This window comes from Galendromus occidentalis, unplaced genomic scaffold, assembly GCF_000255335.2.
Source record: "Galendromus occidentalis unplaced genomic scaffold, Mocc_1.1 scf7180000075563, whole genome shotgun sequence".
Classification (NCBI taxonomy): Eukaryota; Metazoa; Arthropoda; class Arachnida; order Mesostigmata; family Phytoseiidae; genus Galendromus; species Galendromus occidentalis.
This window is the reverse complement of record NW_003803553.1, coordinates 299,319-319,139: the sequence shown is the minus strand read 5'-3', so window position 1 is coordinate 319,139 and position 19,821 is coordinate 299,319. Positions and strand designations below refer to the sequence as shown.

The 19,821-nt window shown below is 51.3% G+C and overlaps 1 protein-coding gene across 1 annotated transcript; it reads left to right on the top strand.

The window, feature by feature from the left end:
- Window positions 1-6,192: 6,192 nt before the first annotated feature.
- On the top strand, window positions 6,193-10,485 carry LOC100907542 (elongation of very long chain fatty acids protein 4). Its single transcript, XM_003737501.1, has 4 exons — window positions 6,193-6,286; window positions 8,742-8,860; window positions 8,963-9,125; window positions 9,827-10,485. The coding sequence occupies exons 2-4, from the start codon at window positions 8,744-8,746 to the stop codon at window positions 10,300-10,302; spliced, it is 756 nt and encodes a 251-aa protein (XP_003737549.1). The 5' UTR covers window positions 6,193-6,286; window positions 8,742-8,743; the 3' UTR covers window positions 10,303-10,485.
- Window positions 10,486-19,821: the final 9,336 nt, after the last annotated feature.

Sequence of the window (19,821 nt, the reverse complement as noted above, 5' to 3'; positions counted from 1 at the left end):
CCCAGCCCGATAAACGGTCACGTGTTTTTAACGTTACATCGCCCGTCACCACCCTATGCACCGACCATCCGATGTGCCGTGAATACTGAGACCCCCGGCACATTACGTCATGTACCGGCAGGAGCTCTTCGGCCGCCGGAATCTCGGTCTCTATCCATAGAGCTCGTGGACTCAAATATTCGCAGACCAATTTGATTTGATTTGATTTATTACATAGCGATGAATTGGGTGGATACCCGCAAGCCCGGTTAGGCTGCACTTTGAGTAGACAGCACATGAGTACGCAGTTTACCGTTGAATTCACGGTAGTGGGTAACTCCTCGAAGATCAGCAGGGAGGTTATTCAAAACATCCGAGAGTTGGTACAGAGGTGTGGCCCTAGAGGACGACCGAACAACCCGTGGTACGCGCAGACGATGGTTTCTCAACGATCTCAGGGAGGTGACAAACTCTGAAATGCACGACTTAGGGAGATGCGCAGGAGAGTAGATCGACAGAAACGCCAGGCAAGCGATGCGGTAGGTACAGAGTTGGCGAACATTGAAGAAGGAGAGCGAGCGGAGAAGAGGGGAGACCGACGAGCGGGGCGGAAGTCCATAGATAGCTCTAGTCGCATTATTCTGGGCGATCTGAACTGACCGGAGGACGGCGGAGGACGGGGACAGGCCCCAGACTGAGCAGCAATAGGAGATGGAGCTACCTATAATAGCCCTATGGACAGAGATAAGAATGTTGCGAGGGAGTCCAAGACGTCTGAGCCTATGGAGGCAAAAAGCGTATGATGCAAGCCTTCGACGTAACTGAACGGAGTACTTCAGCCACGAAAGATTGGCCTCTAGGACCAAACCGAGGCAAGTGACCGACTGAGACAGAGGGAGCGTCACACCATTGAGGACAATCAAACCGTCTACAGGTGATGGAGTTTAGGGACGCTGACGAAAGTGTAGAAGCTTAGTTTCATCAGCATTGATTGAGAGGCGAAGAGAACAGAAGGAGTCAAAGACAGCCGCAAGACAAGTATTTACCAATGCAATATCCTCGGCCAAGTTCTTGGGATCAACCCGAACAAGCACAGTAGTGCGCGAGTCTTGATGATTTTATCCGTCAACTTCCATTCGACCGGAGGATAAAATCACGCGCCTCGAGTATTGTATTTTAGACGAGGCGGTGTGCCGGGCTCCGTTTGCTCCTTCAACATGGGAAGTATAGGTATACGGAAGCATCATGGAGAGGCACACGCCTGATCAGCACTCCACCCTCTGGATGGGGCATCCGGGATCCGGGGAGACAACGGATGGTACCCATCTGCGGCTCATTGCTTCTCTACCCCGGAACGATGACTCATCCCCATGTTCGCTCCCGCGTCCTCGATAAAGCATTATTTTCTCGACATTTTTTATTTAATCCTACGGAGGAGCTTTGCTCTCCATCGCGGAGACTCCGGGAGGCCTACGATATCCCGTTTGCCTCCGTGCGCGCGCTATCGTTCTGCTCGGTCTGGCCAGGAAGTTCAGCTTGTCTCGGAAGCAGGCTCAAATACCTCGGTATTCGAACCGCCCATTCTGCGTTAGGAAATATGTCTCGGACGATTCCTCCCCTTTGTTTTCGCATGCACCCCATCTGGTCCTCTTAAGTCCCACAGGAAGTCTATTTCCTAGCGCGCTTCTCAGGGGCCGCGTAACCTTTCACAGCCCGAGTCCGATGAGAGCTGGCGGGATGAATCGCTTCTGCGATCCTCGTTTTGACGGGAGGAAAGATACGCTGTCGATCGAAAAGTGTATAAATGGTTGACCAGTCCCCCCTTTTCTCTCGGGGATTCCGTCCCGTAAGCTTTATGGAATCATAATTTTTGAGAATTGAAGCGGGTGGAGTATCATGACTTTCGACAAGACTTCGGGATTGGAGGCGCCTGTGTTCACCCCGGATGAAGAGGTCCGCTGCATCATCATTAGTGGCTTATGGCCTCCAGAAAGAGCGGGGATTCCTTCTTCTCGGAGGAGGAGAGATGGCTGCCCCGCTCGATATGAGAAGTTGAAAAAGTCAGCGGATGGTCAGCGGCTTCGATGCCGAGTCTGAAAGAGTCACGGTCTGCGTGTACCCCAGTCCGATAGAATATGGTAACGAGAATGCCCGCCACTCGTTGGAGTCCGGGATGCGCACGGAGCGATTCCGACAGTGTCACTTTGGAGTTATAGAAAGCCCATTTTTCCAGTCATGGATCAGACTCGCAATTATTTTGTGCTGAAAGAAGTTGCCCGTTTCATTCATTTGCATCCAAGGTCCCCGAACTCCGCCAGTAATAAACCTGTCATTGCACCGCGGGCCGGATGCTCCAATCTGAACACTCTTCGAGAGTGATCCTCCATTGAACCTGAGTGCATGACTGGATCAGACCATACGGCCGAGAGTCAAGCACCAGTTCCCACCGGGTGCTACAGAGGCAAAGATCCTTCTCACATCTGTCAACTCTTCCGATATCGAGAGGGAAAATACGCGGTTGCTTATACGCGGGCGCTTGGTGAGGGTGGTATACCGATATATCTGGCTTCGATTGTAAGTATGAGACTGTGATGGGGAAGACGGGTGGTCTCCTGATGACCCAGCATTCCCCATTCCCTTTCCAGGATTCTTGACGTATTCATGAGATGGGTGCTCTCAGCTCGAGAAGTTCGAGTGCTCCACTCACCGGCAATCGAGCATTTCGAAAATAGAGGAGAAATTGTGATCCGCGGAATTCCTGAACGGCTTGACCGGTGGCCGTGAAGATTCTGCGGTGTGTTCCTCGGAGCCCGACCGAGGCAATAGGGGCACTGAAGTTCCATGCGACGGGATTTATCTTTTCGGAATTATTTGGAAGCTTCACTCACCAGAAACTGAAGTCTTGGGAAATAATTGAAGGAACGGGAATTCGCTGTGAGCCCGAACGACTGAACCAATCAACGTGAATGTTCAGGGTTGGCTTCGGGCCTTGCGGAAATTGAATTGCGCTCGAGGTTTCCATGCGATGAGCATCATTTCTCTTAAGAATGGGGTTAAAGCTCCGTGTACCAGAAATCGATCACTAGGATCTAGAGGGGAGAACAAGGATCTCGTACACAGGCTCCTGACTGACTGACTGAATGAATCGATCGATCGTCGAGGAAGTTTTGGCGAGCGACCTACGGACTCCTGAGTAGGTCCTGGGAGGGTAGCCGTTCGCAGGGATACGGGCAAAAAGGCAGAACGAATAGGAGTAGGAGGTTGGGACAGATGACGATGGATGACGGGAAGAGGATGATTGATGGGAAACGAACAGCGAGCGCATCCAGAGTGGACGCACACAAAGCAAGTTCAACTAGTGCAACCCCACCTGGAGCGAGCGAAAGCGTAGAAAACCTAGCGCTCCTGAGTCGCTGCGGAGTGGCTCCTGCTCCGTTGAATTTCATTTTGAACATCATAATGATGATCGGATCTCATGACCTCCTCAAGCGAGCGGAGCGCGACCTCGAATGCCTAGGGAGAGGCGCCCGAGAAACCTCCGCCTGTCCTGCTACGGAATCGGTGAAAAATCGGAGAAGATCTGCGAATACATTCTTTCGATTCAGAAATCGAAGCCCGGAACGGTTTTATTCGATCCTAGGTCGGGATGATCCGGGCTCATGCCAGGCCTTCAGCTTATCCAGCGAATTCACAAAGCTGTCACAGAAGATGACACCGAGCTCCCGCTCGTCTCTGCCAGCCAATAAAAGTAAGAACTCCTGAGTCGCGAGGATCTTGAGTCACGGGCGCATAGACTCCCCGAATGCTTCTAACACTATTACACGTTGGATAGATCTCCTGGAGAAAAGACTGGGGCCGCATCGTGAACGCCGGTATGATCAAAGAGCGTGTTCTATCCTCATTTGCGGTTTGTTCTTCGAAAAGGACTCGCATGGATGCCAAACTTGAACATCTTGAGATCCGCTGCGCAGCCTCGACTCGCTAGATGATTCCAAGCTCAAAATCGTGTATTGATCCAAAGCCGCGCCGGCTCGATCAATCAATCCTAAGCTAGGAAGGAAAACACAGTCCGCGTGGATTATCTGACAGTCGAGGAGAGGCATGGGGCCAATACCGGGCGCTTCCATTCTTCCAAGGAAAATAATAGCGACCGAGACTGAAGTTAGTCCCAATGTCAAGACACTGTTCCGACGCACGCACCGAATCGACGGCAAACGTCCCGAATGAGCGATCAGAGTCAGAGGGGATACGCGATCGAGTTGCTCCGCCGTAGGTTGTCTCCGTCTTCACCCATGTTGTGGGTACATTGGTTCTCAGCTCCATTCTCGCTTTTTGAGCGTATGAGATTACTTTTGGGACTCGGAAAGGAGAATCGCGCGAAACACTCAAAATCTGGAACGAATTAGCTCTTCTGTCGTTGAAAAGGTATCCCCTCATGCGGAGAATCATTGTTTGTCAGCATTCATTTGTCATCATTGTTTGTTCTTCATTCCGATACGAGTAGAAGAGACCAGAATCCAGAACCCTAGCTCACATCTCCGCACGTCACTTTGGTAGTGGTAACGGTATTAATTGATTGATATTGATTGAATGGTATTGATTGAATTTTCCAACGGGAGATAAGAAGGGCTATGACGAAGAATTGCTCCGATGGATCCCTACAAGGATGGCGCGACCTGATCACCCAGTCTGTCCCCGCTCGTTCGGTATTTTTGAACCGGATCGCGGTCAAGGATTCTGGTCGAGGATTTCTGATAATCCGAGCTGGACACAGTGTTGACTTGGTGTTCTGAATCCGCAGAGCCTTTAATAAACGGAATTCCGCCTCCGGAAGCCCGACGAGCGGTGAGAAGGATTTCCTGAAGCGAGGACAGAGGATGGAATGATTCCCGTTCTCCTCGGAACGGGGGCGTGGATTATTTCTTCTCCGACATTGGACGGAAATTGCTACTTTCGCAGCTTCTACAGTCAGCGCAGAGACCGGTCAGCCGACTCGATGCATTGAGCAAATGAGAGTCTCAGACTGTCGGGGTCGAGCCGCATCAACCCAGCGGCTTCCCCGAGCCCGATCGCTCCTGCTGTCGGTGCCGCTGCGATGGAGCTCGACGGCAAGGTTATCCGATGAGCCCCGATTCTATTTCGCGTAAGGGAGGAGGAGAACTCCAAAACTCATGGAAGAACTCCGCAAGCCAGGTGCACTCCGAGAAAGAGGGTAAGCGCTCTCGGAACAGGGTGCCTTCGAAGTTTCCCTGTCCGTGTCACATATTTCCGCCCCGTTCCGTCTGGATTCGTAGTTTCCTAATGTTCGTCGACAGACAACTCTTGGGGGCTCTTTTTGTCATGAGTACGGTGAGGATCGCTCTACAAAATCTTTAAAATCTTGAGCATCGTCGGGAATCCTCCCAGGATCCGGCACACCTCACGGCCACCGCGTCGAGGTCATTTAGCCAGAGCTTCAGGTCACTTCTTACAGGTTCCTCGATCTCATCTCTCGTATCGTCCTCTTCAGCAAAGATGAAGGACAAATGAGACGGGGATCCCACATCGCCCGATTCTTCCACCGCATCGGTAGATCCGGAAGCTTTAGGTTTCCAAGTCAAAGAGATATCTTGACTTGATGAAGAATTCATATCCCCAGAGACAGGACCGCGAGAATGCTGATTTGGCGCGACGATTGGTGGAGATTGACGCCATAGAAGGAACTCAACGGGACACATCAACGGATCCCAATGCAGGTGGAGCCTAAGGGAAACCTTCCGACTTGATCGAGGCTTTTGAAAAAGACACGTCCCAATCGGAGCCTTGCGATATTCCTGAGCCTGCGATGGCTGAAAACCGACAGGGTGGGGCGAGGGCCCGTGCCAGCTACAGCTGGCGAACGATCCACGAACGCTCAAGAGTCATCGCCCCCATTTGAAACATTGGCCGCTCGGGAACACACCGCGAAGCTATCCGGTTTCTCAGTGGACTCTCGCTCTTACAAATCTTATCGTCGTTTCCGTCGAATTCCATACCGAACTGAGATCTTAGGTCTCTCCATCATGAGCGGCGATGATTTTTCCGTCGATAATGTTTGATCCAGATCACGATTTCTGAGTGGACCGGTACCGGTTCAAGAACCAGGGGTCAGCTGCTGCTGCATGGCGGGTAAGAGTCGAGAAGAGAGGAAATATTTGGGTTGCCGAAGATCTTTCGAAGACAAGCTCCAGAGCATCGGAGAAAATTCGGAGGAGACTTCAGACTTCGATCTTCCTCTGTGCTCTCAGGGATTCGAAGCTTCCGAGAAGAACCAGCTCAAACGTGGAAGGTGAGTGATTTTCAAGACCCAAAAAAGTCGGATAGTTCGAAAATAGTCCGGGGACATGCTCGAGGCTGAAGAGCAGCCAAACGCCTCTCGATGTGTGCCGTGAGAATGTCACGCGGCTCCTCTGGGGGGAGCTCCCGTTATTGGGTGCGGCGCTCGAGAGGACCGCTCTCCATGAATGTCAACGATATGGGGAACAGGAGCGAGATTCTTGGTGGTTTTCCTACATCGAAAATCGGCGTTTTCGAGCAGTGATGCCGCTTGTGGTTTGGACTTTCTTGTATCATCTTTCGTTATCCTTCGGTGATATCCTTCTCTCCTCAATTTTGTCACTGGGAACGATTTCTGGCGGCGCTCTTCGGCGCTGCGAATAGCGTAATTCACCTCGCGTTCTGTAATAGTCTTCGACGCTTATCGAAGAAATCCGTCAACTTCTTGCTGAAAGTTCCAGAGCAGAGCGCGGCGGCTTGCTGATCGAAAGTTTTTGCGAGGTCTTATGAAACATTTGCGAAAGTTTCTGATATCACAACTTTGTTCCGTCTCTTGGCATTCTTCCGCGTGCTAATGATGCGAAGAAAGTTTTGAAGGATTCCGCAGCGAATTCTCCTTTGACCCACTACACGAAGACACACTTCGCGCGAAATTCATGAAGACAGACCGTGAACCACTGACAAGGCTGGTTTCGCGGTTGAACTCCGGGTTGAGACAATGATTTGTTTTCCGAGAACTACCCTTTCGATTGGGGCTCGGCGGTGCCGTGTCTGATGGTTTGGCATTAGTGTACCATATGAGACACGCGCAGATGATGCGGATCTGCGGCTCCGAGATGGGTGATCATCGATTATTATTAGAATGATGATCACACCCTCTCTAAACACTCGGGGTCGCGAGCTCGAACGAAGCAGTGGAGACCTGATAATCCGAGCTTCGCAGATTCCGAACGAATCGTCCCACGTACTGAGAATATGGTCTTGTAGTGTGAATGCGAAACCAGGATTTGCTGTGGTCAATGTTTGAGGAAGCTCCGCTGTTCTCGGGAATAGCTCGCTCTCGATATTCATGACGAAGTATTCTCGAAAACGGCTGTGCGATCCATCGGCGACTAGCTCCTCCTTCCTAGAATGTGGAAGAAGGACGAAGCGATCACGAGAAGAACTCATCTTGAGAATTTTCTTAAGCTTTGTGCACAGCCGGGGCATGCGTTCTTATATCATGGGATACTTACTCCATGCGAAGCTACGGCTCACAGGGTTTTTCATGTCACAAACAACCCAGAGACAATGCCTTTCCCGCCAGCCTGGAGCTTCTTTTCTCGCCACCGTGAGCTTTGGCCGTCACCTAGATCGGCCATGACATACGGTGTCTTCACCCCATGGCTGACTGAGTGGCCGCTGATGGCGGCTGAATCTCATTCCGGGTTGAAGAATCGTAGCACTGGCCGAATCGAGCGGGTCAATGCGAGTCGAGGAGACCATCTTCCGGAACTTTTCCGAATGGCTCAGTGTATGAGGCCTATCCCGCTATTTACACGGAGCATGCCGAGAAACGAGGACGGAGGGCCAGCCGAACATTAAACACCCGAGTGAGACGCATATCGTGGTTTCTCCACAGTCCACCGGTGAGCCACTGGGAGAGAAGTGCTCCACAGAATTTCAATCCGTCGAGATATATATCTCTCCTGAAAATGTGTTCCCGTGAACGTCGTCTGAATGATTTTTCGGCGACGGCCGAAGATCTTTCCTTTCTCCCTCTCCTCTTCGTTATGTCAGTGGCTATTCAGCGCGCCGCCAGAAACACCTCAGACCCCAAGGAGCGACGTGAACTTCCACAACGAAGTTGATCCAAGGTCCAACTCCTTAGCGGACTCAGAAACGAAGGTTAATTTCCAATCTGAATGTTTACGGTGCCGTGAGACTGTAAAGAACTTCTGAATGCTCAAGTATATCACGTAATTATTGTGAGCATCATCTATCGTGATTTTGTGCATAGAGCTGGATATGTGCTGAGTTTGTGCCGAAATTGGGACGAAGGTCGACCGAGAGATTCGGCGGCATCGCCAGGCTCGCTTCTCGCAACTGTTTCCACAGCGGTCTTCCGCGATCTAATTATTCGGGCTATGTCAGAGTTTCCTGCGTGTATGCCTGATCTGCCAAAGTTTCGAAGCTGACTTGTCTCTGAATGGATAAGCTCACGACGCGACGTCTCCGAAGCGAGGGCCTCATATCACGCCGTCCAAGTGCGACGATTTTGATTCTTCGGCCACACCGGCCACACCGGCTGCTCTGCCAGCTCCGGTGGCAGTTTTCGTGCCATTTGCGCAATCAGACAAGGGCAAACCCGATCAGGCGGGTACCAACTTTACAGTGTGGCGAAACTTAGCTTTAGCATGAGCCGGAGCCAGAAACGAATCGTGCATTGCCGGGGGTGAGTCCTAAATCTAATGGTTCTTATGTTTCAGCGATGTCTGTCGCCGTCGAGAGTCCATTCCTGCCGACGCGTGATCCGCGTACGGAGAACTGGTTTCTGCTCGGGGATCTCAAACTCTTATTGACGTTACTCGTCTCTTACATATATTTGGTTAGTATTTCTCGAGGATTCTCCAGGGCATACCGATCCCAATCGAATGAAGCGGAGCATCAACGAGTGTCGCTCCTCTCTGAGCGCATCGATTATTTCTAGGCCAAGAAGGGTATACCGAAATTCATGGAGAGTCGGAAACCAATGAAACTCGTTCTGGCCTCTCGCATCTACTCCTCCATCATGACTGCAGCCAGTATATATTTCCTCATGAGGACATTACCTCGCACGTACTTCGGTGGTGGATACAGCTTTGTATGCCAAGGTGAGCGTAATCATGGAATCGGTAGTCATTTCGGTCAGTCATCGTCCTACTCTCTCTCGCAGGGCTCAGTCAGCGCTATCCGATGTATTCATTAGCGATAGAGCGACCTTGGAATCAAAACTGCGGCTGACAAAACTCGTCTAGCTCTTGACAATTACTCTTTCTGTTTCCCGATGCAAAGCCTGCATCCAGTGTCAGGTCTTCAGGTATCGAGGAATCGTGTTGCATCATGCAAGATGATAGTCTGTGCCACGGGACGAGATTCCAAACATACGATAGGCATCTCGCCCCCGATTCCACCTGTGAGAATTTTTACTCGAAGAGTGAGAGTGAACGCTCGACTTCCATCGCGTTCGACTTCCTCAAATTCGGTTAGGGCGAAATCCTCGCCGCGCGGCGGATATAGCGGAATCCGATTACTATCCACTGTTGTTGTGTAAGGATAATCGTCGCTGTCGTTTGTTCTTCCGTCTTCCTCTGAATATTTCCCTCGAACGCAGCGACTCACATAAGTTCCTCCGCTCCGCCTGATCTTGGTGGTAGAATCGAAAAGCTAGTGCAGCTTTCCTAAGAGGATGCGTGACAATAACCATTTTGAGGTCATAATTGAGGTTGTCCTCATCTCCGCGACGGATGTATCGCACGTGATTGCTCGGGAAAATCGTAATCCGTACTTAACAACATCCGCTTGCGCTTCGCAGGAGTGGATTACAACGATCGCTCGGAGCAGACTATGGAAGTCATCAGTCTGATGTACTACTATCTGTACTTGCGGATATTCGATTTCGTGGGAACGATGATCTACGCCTTCCAGAAGAAGACTCATCGAGTAAACATGTTCCATATCTATCACCATTGCATATCGGTGGCCATCGGCGTGTACGGTCTCACCTACGGCGTGGAGGGGCAAGCAGTTTTCGGCGTCTGTGTGAATATGTGCGTCCATGTTCTGCTCTACTCTTACTACTTCCTCGCGAGTTTCGGGCCTAAAGTGCAAAGCTACCTGTTCTGGAAACGCCATCTGGCTAACATCGAGCTGTTCCAATTCCTGGTGATATCCTCACATATCCTATTGCCAGTATTCGCCCGGAGTTGCAGCTACCCGGTGCTACACTCGTTGTCGGGTATCTCCATCATCGCACTCATGACCATCTTGTTCCTGACTACATTCAAATAGATGGAGACGGGGCCACCCTTTGTGATAAATGTGTAGTCGTTTGACTCCAACCATGTTTCATCGCGGTTAGTTTCGAGTATCTCAGCAGATGTTTCATACCTCTCCAAAGTGTCTTGCCAACGTGCCTTGTACTTCAAATGTTCGACGGCCGAGAATACAGAGGGCAGAAGTGGTGATATAGAATGTTTTTGAATTGAAATCGTTGCAGAAATAAATGCCGAATAATGTAGTACAACATTCAGAAACAAGTCTCCCGACGATGACGACGAGCGTATTTAAACTGTACATCAATCGCACCGGACTTGAGATGTGATCTGTCTTCATAGGGAGCGAGCGAACTTCGACGGGCTGTATAGAAACGAATGGAAGTAGGGCGAAATAAAAAGATAGCGAGCAATCTTGCGCGCTGCAACAGAAATCTTCGGTTCGTTCTCTCCCATCCCGGCATCGTTTCTTAACGATCGCTAGCAACGTGGCTTGCCGCGGGAATCGCTCAAGCGCCAAGCCACGTCCGCGTGGCTTTTCTGGGGTTGAAAATTCTCTCTGACTCCCTTTAACGCAGTCCCATTTGTTGCCAGACGCTGTCTACCCGAGTTGTTGTGGAGCCTTCCTCTGCTGAACAGATATTGCCACCGCCAGCTCGTGGCAGGGTTACGAAGAGCGCTCTGCTGGACTGACATGGGATCCAACTTGTTTTTTCCTTTGACACTGCTCAATCTTCCGTGTCTTCCAGGTGTACATGGATCGGACGTCAATTCCGATGTTTCCGCCAGAAGCCCCGCCGCTCAGAGATTTTCGCCCGGCGTGACAGAAAGCCAAGAGAGCATCGCGCCTTCCCGTGCAGGACGACAACATCCGCTCCGATTGCTAGTCGAGTTCACACCAGCCGAATTGAGTGCACGTTCCAACGTCAGCGAAATTGGTCCATCCGTTTTCGGAACTGATCTGCGTCAGAGGCACTCCCGAATTACACACTCTTCCAACTCGAATCAGCGGAAAAAGCGTCCCACGCGTCATCCATATTCTGGGTCGATTCCGCCGCTCCCGAGAGAAGCCGCTTCTTTCCGATAGCAAAGATACGCCGCAGTTCGGAACCAAAGCAGCTCTCCCCTTAGACTGGAAATTATAGACTTCTCAGATGAGCAGAAGGTTTTCGAGACTCTGGTGTAGGAGAATACGGAGTAGATCCACCTTCGATTGCCGAATAAGAGTCAGGAGGTAGCGGGCTCCATTTGACTCCGCCTCCGACAGAAATTCTTGTCACTCTAACACGCTTCTGGAGCGGCCGATGTAGATGTAGGGTAATCACCGCTCGTGCAAGCACAATGTACCGCGATTTTCTGGTTGGACTTTGCAAACAGGGGTCAAGGCGAGGATGGCGCGAAGCCTTGGGGTTCCGGACACCGCGGCCCCGTTCGCTCATCGAACAGCAAAATCGATCGGAATGTGAGCGCGAGCTGTTTATTCTGCAGTCTGGTACAGATGTGAGCGAATCGTCAGGATTCCATAATACAGAGGAGAAGCCGAGCAGGAGGTTCACTCCGAGACGCCGCCCCTCGGGCCGAGATATTCTAAGATTGTAGCTTCAGGAGAGAACCACAATCTTAGGGTATGATCGCCGACGTCACGTCGCGAAAAAGCGGAGACAACAACTGCAAAGCCTTTAGGATCTTGCGTCGCTATGGACATGAGTACACCCCGGAGGCGCGTGGGAAAAATCGAGGGACTCCGCTTCACGAAGGGCTTCGCGAGATTCTCTCGTCGTCGGAGGGAATTCACTGCGCCAATCCTCTTTCTGAATTCATCTGCGATCGCCTGTATCTCCTGTCGCCATCGAGGCGATTGAATACTATATTTCGCTAGACGAACAGGTCGGCCCTCTCCCCTGTCCCCTTTCTCCCTCCTCAGACGCTCATAGCCATGGGTACAGGACGTATGAAGACGTGTATCCATAGCCCCGATTTGTGTTCTTGAGCTGTTGCGCTCAACTCCCCAGCAGGGGAAAAGATTCCTAATTTCATAGTCTCTCTGTTCAAAGTTTTGAAGAAGGGCACATTCCTATGGGAATCTATCACAGTATAAATTCGTAGACAACAGACACGCAGGCGCCAGCAGAAGCAGGTTTGCTGAAATCAATGTACTCTATAGCGAAGTTCTTCGACCATTTGGGGGTCGCCGCTGGCTGTGTAGGTCGGCACAAGGCGGACACGGGCATAAGCTCGTGAATAAGGCTTGTGGGATACCTCGAAGCAAGTGGGCTGGTTCAGACACAGGGTTGGCCGACGACGGGTACAAACGTAGCGTCGCCCATGGAATCTCGACGTGGGACCGAAAGTCGGAGCGATGAGCGCACCAAATGCAGATCTAATCTGACCACATCGACGTATCTAGTTGTATGTTGTCGGAAAAGGGAGATCTCTCCCGAGCCAATGGCCAACGGCTCCGGTGTCGCCACTCCGAGTCATAAGTCACTAAGGTCTGTGGCGACAGAGCCGACAAAAAATGAGCAAGGGAGGAGAAGGTAGCGCCGCAACAACGATTATATTGATGTTGAAACCCCTCGATGTTCGGGTTCGCGGTGTCGAAGAGAGAAAGATAGAGGCCACTGTGGATTCCAAAAACTGCCCCGGAGCAGACAAGATTCCACGATTTTAAAGATGGTGTGATGGTGGTGAGACTTCCCTGGAGCGATCCGAGGAGACATGAGATACACCGCCGAGACAATGAGGCGGCTAAATCCATCTCATCACACGCTCGTCGCGCAACAGATGCCATGCGGGACATTACGATCTGAGACAATCGACGCTTTCAACATCCAGAATCACCAGGAAGAGGGGAGTCACTCATCCATCCCTATCAGAAGTTCTCAGCAGATCATCTCCAGTCGGTTTTCCTTCTCTTCCTCCGAGATATTCCCACCTTCCATCGCGTCCGGCTTCGGAAAAAATCTACGGGAGGAACCATTCGTAGCAGAATCGTGAGCTCCGACTCCTACAAGATTGTTGCGGTTGAAACGGAGTCCTGCCTGCTAGCTTTTCAAGCAAATAGCAAAGCTCGATCCTTATGAACTTTCGGAGTCATGAAGGGTGCAAGGCTCGTTCCCAATTCGATATTCTGGAGAGCGGATCAGCATCGTTTCATTGTGTGCGCATTCCATTGTGAACTTGGAATCATTCTCTAGCCTCTCGGTAGTAACATCAAGTCGAAGCCGGACGAATCTGCTTCCAGTGACCAGCGTGATCACCGATTTGGGACGTCAATTTGAGAGGCTCCCTTTGCCCGGGAATCACAAGGGAAAAGGAGTGAAACGAGATTCAGCTCAAAGTGATCCCTATCCGAGCCCTCATCGGGCAACAAGATGTTTTTTCCTACGGCTCTCCTTCCCCCTCCTCAGTTTCCTTCTTGTCATCCCCATGCCGGGGGAAGTTCGTTCTCATCGACACCCACGTGAAATTACCTAAATCGAGAGGTCCCTTATACGCGGGACTCGATGGTATATTGAAAGCGTCTATGATATGATGCTACCTCGATGGGTCCCGTGAAGATATCAACTGAACTCCTTTGAACTAGCATCTAAGTTCTTTCCTCTGAACCTACGGGCCCTGATTTTCCAAACTTGATGTTTCTCCAGGAGTCAAAGACATGTGTTGTCGATAGAATATCTCTTGGACGAATACCGCAGCATCGGGTAAGACTTTGATTTCCTTGAACTCACCAACTCAGCCGAAGTCGGCTCACCTTGTTTCTCAGGTCTGTCCGGTGAGAGCTGCTTGGATTCTTATCTCTTTCGAAAACCGTGCCCCCCGTCGGAGAGAGTTTAATTTTCCCGATTAACCACCGCGCGCTCACGCTTCGCTCTACGATGCGTCGAGAGATCTGGCTCAGAGGCCGAGTAGCACAATTTCCTCAGTGTCGTAGCCCCGTTCCAGTGCTCTATGCCGGGGTTCTGCTTGTTCGAAAAGGTGACCTTGCCGTTGATATACTATCACAAATGATTGCCGGAACCTCCAACGAGTCTGCCAAATATAGACGAGGCAGGAGTTTGTGAAAGTGGACAAGCTTGCGATCAGTATCTAAACGAAGTATCATCGCCGAGAATCATCATTTCTGTGGGTTCTCAACACAGGGTACTCCGTCGAGCCCCAACCTCGCATGGGTGTTCTCTAAAAGTATCATGAAAAGCCTAGTCCACAGATTCAGTTCAATAATATCCGAGTTTCTCTCATTCGCCCACCCCTCTACTTTCCAGTCCTACAGCCCGTTTGCGGTTCCGTATACATAGGATGCGTGGGACAGATATTTTTCTCCGTGAAAGAAAACCACATGTGTCAAGCTCTCTCGACAAGCCTCCAAGTACGTTTAGGATTCGTCATCAGTGGAGAAGCTCCGAGAAATGCTGGGATGATCTCCCGCCAGTCTTCCGATACAATACCGAAGGCGGCAGCCTCGACCGAATCCAAGCCGCAACAAGGCAACAGCGCTAGACCCGCGCTTTTCCCCCACCAATTCTCCCAATGAATGATATGGAGACCGATACCTCAGAATTGATGGGACGGTGGAGCTTGCCCCACAGACGTCGGACGAAGCTGACGTGACTGGTAGCAGATCGAGGAGTAGATTGAACGCATAAAGTCGGAAGAAAGCAGCGCAATGCGATCGAATAGATTCCCCTAGCCTCCTTTATAAAAGCGCGGAATGAGGCGAGTCGGGGGCGTGTAAAAGACTATGTCGCTAGCTACAGGCAGTCGGAAAGAATGATAAGACGGCGCCGAGAGGAGTCCGCTCCACTCCGAAGTGAGCATCGATCTTTCATTGTGATGGAGATGTCGCAATTTCCAGTAGTCTACTTTTCTATCTCTCGCGACGGCTTACCGGGTTCACTATGGTGGAGTCGGCGAAGATTGCGAACAGTGTAGCGGGAAGGGAATAGAGCTCAGCACGTAGATCTGCGTTTAGCGTGCGGTGCCATTCTGCTTCGCGGCGACTACGTACCTCGTTTAATTCCCTTCCCGTCAATATTATTCATCGTTGGCACCTCTCAGCGGGAGCTCCAGACTTTCTCGCGTGAGCCATTCTCTGGTGACCGATCGACTTATCCAGCCAATTCTCAGAGAAGTTTCACTAGCTGATCAAGTGATTCGGAGGAGACTTCCAGCATTCAGGGGATATCGCATCTCGCTCAATCAAAACGTCTCGTTCAAGCGGTGAACATCGTCACACGAGTGTTCCCACGACCGGACAGGAGCTGCCCGCTACCGAATGTGGGGATCCGATGGCTACGGCTTGCCATGGACTTTGTATGGAATTCGGGAGTTTCTGCATTTATTGCGTGTGCCTCAAGAATTCATTGCCTTACTGAATACTATTCCTCCTTGATGCCCGCTCTGGCTCAACACCGGGGACTCTGTTTGTCCTAGTCGTTGGATAAGATTCAGACGCCCTTAATTGAAGGGAAGTCACGCCAGAGCGAATCGTCGGCTGCGATCTCACAGTCAGATTGTGGTCCGAGGAATGGCTATTGGGTGAGATTGCGAACCGCAGCCCGGCTGTCTCCCTTGCTGACTTTCGCTCGGAGCTGTCGAGTGGAGGGACGTGACATCAAAGCTACAGGAATGTGCTTTGCCTTGCTGTGTATCTTTTTTTAGGTGTGATTCAACTTCCGATGTGATCTGCGGGGCTACATAGTTGTAATAGTTTTAGTCTCAGCATCGACGGCCGATAGACCATCTGAGAAGCGCGATATCATCCGACTACGGACGATTGCTCCCGAGTTTTCGGTATCTTCCTCCCGCAGGCCAAACCCGAAATATGATCTAGGAGCCCAAGAACATGGCAACTATGCGATTTCACGAGCCGAGTTCTTCAGTTTTCGTATAAGACTGAATTGTCCCCGGTTGAAGACGTTCCATGAGGTCGGATTCCCGACCTGTGGGCGTTTCGCGATGCAGCTCACTATCAGCTAAAGATGCTTCCTCGATAAACTAATGAGAGAGCTGGGGATGGATGACTTCGCTCCGGGTCGCCCCTGGGGGGCCAGGGTATTCATCATTCGATTCTCATCGGTTTCCCGCGAAAAGGTTCGTCTCTTCCCCCATCCCCCGGACCGCGCCCTACGAGCTCTCACTCGAGATCCCTGGCCTAAGCGGGAGAGTGTGGAAACGTCGCTTCTATGAATCGCGAGCTCCATGCGCACCGATCTGACTGAACGAGTCACTATCGTAGTGGTGCTAAACATCTACTGGTGGATCCTAGCATCCCGCTGACCCTCCAAGGAAGCTGTACGAAATTGAGCCTCGATTTTGGAACAGAGGAGCAGCGCACGAATACAGGGAGGCAGCGCGCGGCTGAAGGCTGAATTTGTTCTAATACAAACTGTCCCAGGGAAGCCCCAATTGTCCTCCTCACTCCAAGTTCCTCGATTCGAGCGCGTCGTTCTCACTAACATGAATTTAAATTTGCTTCATTTCGTCCCGATTGGGTTTCCTCGATGTGCCTCTGGGACCTGAACGACACCCACACCATATGCGGACGCGGTGTACAGAGACGACAGGAGAACGAGGAGTTCGGGGACACTCGCCCAGCTTCGTTGAGAGAGCACGACTGCGGAACTGGAGCTCCCACCGGAAGTAGAATTGATTGCAAGTCTAAGATCTGGTGCCACAAATTTTTCGAACGGAATCGGAACTGCATCGTAAGCTTCACTCGTTGAGAACTCTTTCAACGTCTCTGCTCCGACATGTCCGAGCGGAGAAATTCATCTGTCGACCCGCTTCGCAGGCCGGACGAGAGATGAACCCGGAGAAGAATCAGTCTTCGTTCCGCTTCTCCCCGATCCGCTCGCTTTCAGGTCCTCTCTTGTCGCCAGTCCGTAAAAAACATCATCTGAGAATTTCGCAACGATCACCTAAGCTTGTGCAACATTCGACTCGATAAAGACACGACCGTCGCGCGTCGACAGCCAACCTCCACTTCGAAGGCCTACGGTCGGATTCAAGTCGTGCCTTATCGCGAGCGAGGCTGTGATTTGAGGAGCAAATATCGACTCTTTCGAGCGGCCCCACTGTCTGCTGCATTTTGTCATTTTGATTCGAGTTTTGGGTAGTATTGCGGAGCCGAAGCAGGCGAATCGCTCGAGCAGAGTAGGGCTCAGGAGGTCAGGAATGTCGATCAGCCCTGACTCGGTGAGAGTTTTGAGCATTACACAATGTTGCTCAAATCTCGCGAATCGGTATCATCGGAATAGTCATCGGAATTCTCCTCCATCCGCGACGAGGCAAGAGTTTTCTCTGCTGAGAGAGGACGAGTTCACACCACGAGGGTCGCGACTGCGCGAGTAGCTGCTAAGTCCTTCGAAATTGAAAATTATTGTCGCTTCGGAGAGATATGTGGACGTAGATATATCTAGGCCGTAGACGACGAACTGATCAGAAGGCGACTTCTCCGCGCCAATCTACAGTCTCTGCGTTTATGACCTGTCCTCGAGACGTTTCGGGTAGCTTGGGTCCCGGAGCGCCGCCGCCGCGCGAAGGAATCGAGTTGGAATGGGCCGAACGGCAACCTCGCGATGGACTCCGCGTGCTCTAGATGCGGAGCAATGGAGCCGGACAAGCGTATGAACCTGGTATTCGAGAACGAGAAATTCTCACCTGAGGAGTTTCCCTACTGAATTCGAGTTCCGCCTTCACATTACCGAGGAAGCCTCTCGGAAGACGAGTGCGACTCCGAAACTAGGGGGGACAAGGGCCTGAGAATGCGATAAGCTGACCCCAGAAGAAGAAGGGTCCGTCCAGACGTGTGGAGATTGAATACAGTGGCGGCGCCGTCCTACTTTTGGAACCGTCTCGCAGAATAAATATGCGTGGAACGTAAAATGAAACGAGTGATCAGTACATAGAAGTTCTCTAATGCTGTCCGTTGTCCAAAGTGCTTCGTCGAACTCCTTGGCGAGTCATTCTCGATGAGTAATATATTTGTGAATTTTTGTAAGAGATTCCCCGACCACAAGAGAATCGAAGGATTTGAATATCAGTATCCGGACGCCGGAACAAGTTCAGCATCCCGTTCGTGCCGCACTTGTGAGCATCCATGCGATCGGGTGATAGTACAGGGCTCAATAGGATTTTGTTTTTTCGAGGGAGCGGATGATCATCTAATCTGACAGAATTGGCACTCTCTGGCACGGGACGAACTCCGAGAATAGAAATTGACCAAAAGTCCACTATACGACATTCGTGATTCGTTCGTTCTGACGCAATCCTGGTGTATGACCTTCCGACTCGATAGAGGGGAACACTGCCGAAGAGCGAATGATATGCTAATCCCGGAGGTGCCATGAGCGTTGAAGTTTTTTTAAGCAGAGCGTCTCTCCTTGAGCAGTCATGATCCGCAGCATCGTGTGATTTTCGGACGTCCCGTTCCAGTCACGGTGACGTTAATCCGGAGCAAGTCCCCGGACCCTGTCGGTAATCGAGAATCTTTCGAAAGCCGAGCTCCGGGCGAGACCTCTGCCGCGTCTCCAAAACATGCGGACCTCAAGCGTAGTCTCGAACGTCTCTTTCGATCTCGCACTCGGATAAATTCTTACATGCTATCAAACTCCGGAGGCGGAAACTCGCAGCCTCTGGGTCAATAACAGACCCCGCAGCGCATCATACTTTTCTCGCAAGGGGTTCGTCGAGGCGAACTTTCAGGTACTGCGACGGAACGCGTGTCGAAGGTGATGATGGCAACCGATATCAATACGTATTGTTAAGTGCACAACGTGGGCCCCGAGGGCGGGCACTAAGGCTCTTGGGCGGGAGCTGGGGCCTTCTGACGCATGCGCGTTCCCGTACAAGATTTTTCCACGCAAGAGACCCATAAACTTCAGTCCTGAAAAAGAGTCGAATAGCTCATCTGGCAAGCGGAAACTTCTTGTCACTGTTTTGTGTGAAATCCAGCTCTTCTCCCAGACCCCGTAGTTGCACCAGAACACGATGTTCACACGGGAAACGGTGTTGTTGCTCATCGCCTGGAGCTGTGTGGAGTGGGCTTCCTTCGGAGAAGGTAAGAGGAAGTTTTTTGAAAACGGGGGCGTAGAATGCGTTCCAGCGTCACTGGCTCCGGAGACAATCCCAGCTCAGAGCTGTGATTACAACTCAATACTCGATTACTCAATGAACGCACAGCTCGCGGAGTGTTTTCCCTGATGCTGTCAAGTGATTTTTTCTGCATGAGAGGAATCAGTGTTAATGCGCCGGTGAAGTCGTTCCCGATGAGTTCCCTCGACAAGTCCCTTCAGAGTCGAGGGCTATCTCTTGGAAGCGCTTTCCGATTCTCGGAGGGCATGAATGCATACACGCACTCATATTCAGCGCGTGTTCCGATCTCCTAGGAATGAAGTTTCCTCGTCGAGACCATGACTTTGTCCTCAAATCGTGGTCATGGTGCGGCGTAGAGTTCGAGATCGTCAGCATTATCCTCTGATCAGGGAGGGATCCCACCGCAACGGTGGTCTCGATCCTTGCCCGACACTCAGGA